Here is a 6,047-nt window from a genome sequence, read left to right as displayed (position 1 = left end):
AAACTGAAGGAGAGCAAATTTAGACTGGACATCAGGAAAACATCTTTCACAGTGAGGGTTGCCAAAATATGGAATATACTTCCAAGGGAGGTGGTGCTGTCCCCTTCCTTGGAGGTGTTTAAAAGGAGATTGGACAGATACCTGGCTGGGGTCATCTGACCCCAGCACTCATTCCTGCCCAGGACAGGGGATCAGACTCAATGATGTAAAATGTCCCTTCCGACCCTGACATCTATGAAACTATGCTTCTGGGCTTTCCAGGTTGCTTCACAGGGCTGGGAAGTAATTTTTTTCCCTTTCCGGTTGCTACATTTTGGGCAGGGAGGGCAGGGGGTGGGAGGGGATTTCCACCTTCCTCAGAAACACCGGGTCCTGACTACAGCTAGAACTGGGGATTTTGACTGAGGTGTGCTAATGGTCTTGCAGGATTTTGACTGAAGTGTGCTAATGGTCTTGCAGGGACTAGAACCTGGAAGTTCCTGGCAAGAGGGTGTTGCTCCTCCACTCAGGATCAGATTGATCTCCATATTTGGGGTCAGGAAAGAATTTTACCCCTTCGATTAATACAAAACATTGGGGTGGTGGGGGTTGCCTTCCTCTGTAGCAAGGGATCCAGCTCCCTTTCCTTTGGATCTTTTGAATGTATTTAAAAAACCCTTTCAGCAGTAGGACACTGTCCCCCTGTCCCTCTGCTTTACCTGACAGGTTAGGATGCTATGATTTGTGGCTATGTAACAGGGTTGAAAAGGCAGCTTTAGTAATAGGTTAGATATGATTTGTACGGGATGGTTTGGATGATCTTGCTTCAGGCAGGGATGTAGATTAGATGTTCTCCAGTGATCGCTTCCAGGCCTACTTTATTAAGATTCTATATTCTGGGGCCTTTGGTTCACCTCCCTATCACAGAGATTGCAGATGACTGGGATTTGATTTCTTGCTATGATTAAAGTCAAGATTGGTAAAGTAAGGGGTCTCCCCTTTGCGTTATCCTATATCAACCTCCCCTCACTCACTCTTCTCCATTATCTCTTACATCTTTACCATCTTGCATCCTTATCTACTCCTTTGCTCACCATATCCACAGACAATAGGATGATAATTAGAGATGGCTGTTGTCCTGTGTCCTTGTATTTCCATTTCCTTCCTTCACTGTTTCAATAATAACCCACTTGTATTTAAGAAGCCCTTAATATCAAACAAGACATACATTATTTTATAGATTCTATACACTTTATAGGAATAATTTTGTCTAATGCTGAAATGCAGCCTGCTCTGGGGTAGTAATATATCAGTTATTAAACATGGCCAGCCACCCCACACAACTGCGTATTGCAACATATTTCATTTATTTAAAATCATGGAGGAAATGAAGATTTGCGGAATGTAATTACATAATTTGGAAAAGTGAGACTAACAGAGGTAGGCTGATTTTACAGAAAAACTTAACTGAGTAGGTCTTTTACCCAACTTTTGGATATCTGTGCAAAATCCTACAATACGATGTCTGTTCTTCTGGCAAAGTTGGCATTCTTAAATCTGAGCTGCAGACTCGCTCCTGGCTTTATAACACTAAATTTATATTGTTCTCATCAAATTACATTTTTCTCATTGTCTATGCAGAGTCCCAGTGAGTTGAGCAAGGGTATGTGTGTGTTAAGCAGAGATGGTAAACCTGAAGATGCAGCAACAGGAAATAAATTGGATATTTTTCTTTTTCTAGTTGGCTCGACACAATAAAACATTACAGCAGATGCTGAAGCCAGGGTCTGATCCAGATGAAGGGGATGAAGCCTTGAAGTACTATGCCAATCACACAGCGCAGATTGAGGTAAAGGGTTGCTCACTGAAAAGAAAATATTGTAGCCTGAGGCACATTTATTTTCTACTGTTTCTATAGTTTCCTTTTAGATTTCTTCTGAACAACAAAGTTTATTTAAATGGTGTAGATTATTTCTGAAAGGAAAAAAGCTGAATAACATGATATTGGGTGGTGCGGAGAAATAAGGGCCCACACATACTTTTGGATTGGCTTGCTACATTTCAAACAATTGTTTTACAGTAGCATCCCTGCATGATACGGAACATTTTTTGTCAAGGAAATAATGACTCTGAATAGCAGCAGTGTCTTAGCGACAAAAATAACCTTCCATAGAGCATCACTCAAATAAATAAATCCTACTTTTAAAGCCAATGAAGTTGACTGATCACATGAAAACTTTGGCTGCAATGCAAATAAGTTTTTGGAATGGTGTGGCGGTTCTTAAAAGTTGTGTTTAAAAGAGCAAGGTTGGTCTGGTTAATCATCTCCTTTCCATACTGTAAAATACATCCACATATTGATAGATATTTTGTGCCTTTGGCAATAGAAGAAGGGGTGTAGTTCAAGGCTGGCAGTTGTAAGGGAATTCATACAACAGGTTCATCTGGCAGTCCTTTGGAGACTATTCACCTAAGGCAAAATGGGTTAATAAAGGTGATCACAGTATGGTGTGGTTGTACATAGGCTCACACATGTCGAACACCTCTCAGGGCCTGGTTTTTATTTAAAAAAAAAAAATCACAATTCAACATCAACTTAAAACCGGTCCTCTTCAGCTGTTTTTAAATTCCTTCCAGGCTCTGCTGAGCCTAGAAAGTCCTTTCCAATCCTGGTTCCTAGTACCCGCCGTTTCCAAAAGCCTTTTTTGGGGAGCCCACTACCAAGGCAATTTCTGACCCTGGGCCTCCTGTTGGCGTCTTTCTGCTCCCTAGAGGTCTCAGTCTGTAGAAAAGCTCACATAACTTTCTTTTTCTTTAAGTCTCTCACCCGATAAACCTCAGGTTGCCCTTTTATTCCACCCCAGCAGCCAGTCCAGTTCCTAGTTGCATGCTCCCCCCACAACTCTTGGATTTAGAGGTAAATTAGTCACCCCTAGAGTTCTCTCAAAGGGCCAGCTCTTCTTGAGCATTTACAGTATGAAAACATGTATTAACAGGCAGACACAAATATGTGTCACCCATCTTTTAGGTAAAAGTATGTAAAAAAAAAAAAATCTTTTAAAAAGTAAACTGTTTCAGTAGCAGGCCTGGGCCCATTGCAGAGTTCTAGATGTATTCTGCTTCTGATCATTATCCAGCTTGTTCAGTTTGAAAGTATTTTTTTTTCTAACTTCTTGCTCTACAAACATGGGATCTAAGAGCCAAGATGGGTTTTCTGCCCATTACTTCACACAGACTCCACAGACAGAATCAGGAAAGAATTTTGATGATGATGCACTGAGGTGGACTAGAATCCATCTCATTCTCAGATAACTCTGTTGGTTCCAAAATGCTAATAATAGCAAAGCCTTGGCTTCATTAAATAAGTATCCGATTCTTGTGAATTTTAGCTGCTATGTGTAACGGGGCTGGTTGCATGTAGTCACCTCCATGATATACATCATTATAGCAATAGGTACCCACTACAAAGTGAAATTCTGTATTAAAATGTTCAGTAGTTACATGTACATATTTGTTACTTGTTCAAAGTTAAAACATCCACAGAATTTGAGACTGTTTGGATCCCATTTTTTTCCTTGAGGCATATCACTAATCTTTTTTTAGGCAGTGTTTGAGAACAAAAGCACAGTTTTACTATAAATTATATGTTTAGGTATTTTCATCCACTGTTTTACTGTAATTAACATATTATTGAACTTAATTATACATTACTGTGTAATTAAAAGGAAGCTCCAAGTAATAAGGGAATCATGAACTGTTTGAAAAGTCTCTGTACCTGAACAATACACACATTTGTATTCACAGATTGTTCGTCATGATAGGACTATGGAACAAATAGTTTTTCCTGTCCCAAATATCTGTGAATTCCTCACTCAAGAATCTAAAAGTCGTGTACTCAATACAACAGAGAGAGATGAACAAGGGAGCAAAGTGAATGACTTCTTCCAGCAGACAGAGGATCTGTACAATGAAATGAAATGGCAGAAAAAAATTAGAAGTAAGTACTAGAGTTTTAAGAAAAACTGGTTGTGGTATTTCAAACCTGTAAATCACCCATGCAGATATTTTCCATTTTAATTTATTTTTCTTTTCTGTCACCCTGATCTTACAATAAGATTTTTTTTCCTGAGCCTTAGAGCTCAGGTCACTAGAAACACTTGCAAGACACCAAAAGGAGACATAAATATGGAAAAATCACTAATTAAAACAATATTTTAAATATGATTGGTTGAGCCCTAACAGCTAAATTAAGTGATGGACTAAAATTGAATAACTCCATTAACCTCAAAAGAGTTGTATCCACTTAGGCTAAGGGAAATATTGGCCCCTAATATTAAAAAATAAAGGAAAAAAATATTACCTCATACTTGAAGTTTGCAGGTCACTAACTGAGCATTGAAAAGCTTGGGAATGTTTTATTGACAATATCTACAACCAGCCCTTCAGCTGGTATAAAGCTGCTTGCAACTGTCATTCTGCTGGAGGGCACAGATCTTGCTGGGGTTGTTCAGAGAAGGGCATGGCCAGAATATCCAGGGGATGCAATTAGTTGTTGCATTGAATTGACTGGTTCAATGGGTGCCTCTTTTAGAAGCCACATATAGGAGTTAAAAACTGCTCCCTGCTGTTGGATTTCACAGAGGATACAGAAGATAGTCTGCTGGCTGTCGTGTCATAGGCTCTGAGCCCCTCCTCTGTCACAGTAGCCTCTACTAGCTGCATATTGCTGCCACGTGCACGTGTGGGGGTGAATCAAACCTACTAAATAATTACGCTTCACAACACTCCTGAGAGATAAAGAAGTGATATATATGGGGAGGGAGAGAGAAAAAGATTGCTTCACCTATCATGAAAATGCAGATGCCTCTGAGGTAGGATGCAGCAGCTGTTTAAGGGCTCACGGCAACATTACACTACTGATTAGGAAGGAAGCAAAGAATACCATATATAGTCAACACAAGCAGGGGTTTGGGTAGCCAGAGAGGAATGATTTAATTTGAAGCTTCTGCTGCTATGAAAACATTGGCTTCAGTTTTTGTTTCATTTCCCAGAGTGTAATTTGTAAATGATATGTCTATTTTCAGAAACAGTGAAAAGATTTCATTGTGAAATTCAGTCCTACTTATGTTGATGTCTGTGTAAGCCTTTGTTTACATAGAGAAATAAACCAGAATGGTGGTTGCAGAATACGCTATTCTAGAATAACTCCCCGTGCACGCATTTTATTCTGGAATAATTACTCTGCTAACAATGCAGAACTGGGTTAGTTAAAACACACAGTAACACGCATGCACACAAGGCTAACCCCATTCTAACTAGGAGATCTGACTTGTACAGTGCAAGAGCAGATATGTTTTGGTTTTTTATTCAGAAAGTAATTCCCCTTCATTTCTTTTCATTTGTGAAATATGTAATGACAATACAATATAATATAATGAAAAAACAATCAAATTCAAGTAGCGTTCCTTCTCTAACCCAGTGTCTGAGTCCCTGTTATCACACAGTGCTGTTTTGCTTGAAACTAGAGTATGTTATGTGCAACATCTTAAAATTCCAGAAGTCAGCAGCACAAGTTTATCACAAGTGAAATATGGATGTTTAGTCTGAACTGACTCTAACTGTGGTTAATTAGAACTGAATTGGCCCCGAGACAAACACATTTAGTTTGAAAAGTTTTTCTGTTTTACAGAAGTCAACTGTACCCTCATTTACAGGGAAAAAGTCTGAGAGCATCTGCAGGCCAACAGGAAGCAGAAAGGTGTAGGAAACCCAAGGATGCATCTTTCCTGTTTGCAGGAAATTCAGAGGACAGTAGGACTAGAAGGGACCTCACAAGGTCATCTGGTCTAGCCCCCTACTCAAGGTAGGGTCATCCCTGACTAGACCATCTCAGCCAAGTGTCAGTCTAACCTGCTCTTGAAAACTTCCAAGGATGGAGATTCCAAAACTTGTCTAATTAGCTTGTTCCAATGCTTAACCAACCACATAGTCAAAAAGTTCCTCCTAATCTCCAACCTAAATGTCATCTGGTGCATCTTGAGGTCATTGCTCCTAGTCCTGTCCCCTAA

The 6,047-nt window shown here is 39.6% G+C and overlaps 1 protein-coding gene across 4 annotated transcripts in view; it reads left to right on the top strand.

Moving 5' to 3' along the window:
• The window catches only part of ITPR2 (inositol 1,4,5-trisphosphate receptor type 2), a 533,709-nt gene that overhangs the window by 439,312 nt on the left and 88,350 nt on the right, over positions 1 to 6,047 (top strand). For all 4 annotated transcript variants that reach the window (XM_019515702.1, XM_019515703.1, XM_019515701.1 and 1 more), the window contains 2 exons: positions 1,721 to 1,828; positions 3,784 to 3,976. In XM_019515702.1, coding sequence (XP_019371247.1) covers positions 1,721 to 1,828; positions 3,784 to 3,976 — 301 coding nt within the window. The remainder of the gene's footprint in view (positions 1 to 1,720; positions 1,829 to 3,783; positions 3,977 to 6,047) is intronic.

The sequence above is a fragment of the Gavialis gangeticus genome, unplaced genomic scaffold (genome assembly GCF_001723915.1).
Source record: "Gavialis gangeticus isolate Ggan-Ray unplaced genomic scaffold, GavGan_comp1, whole genome shotgun sequence".
NCBI classification, from domain to species: Eukaryota; Metazoa; Chordata; order Crocodylia; family Gavialidae; genus Gavialis; species Gavialis gangeticus.
Note: the sequence above shows the minus strand (reverse complement) of the source record. Positions and strands in the feature narration are given on the sequence as shown.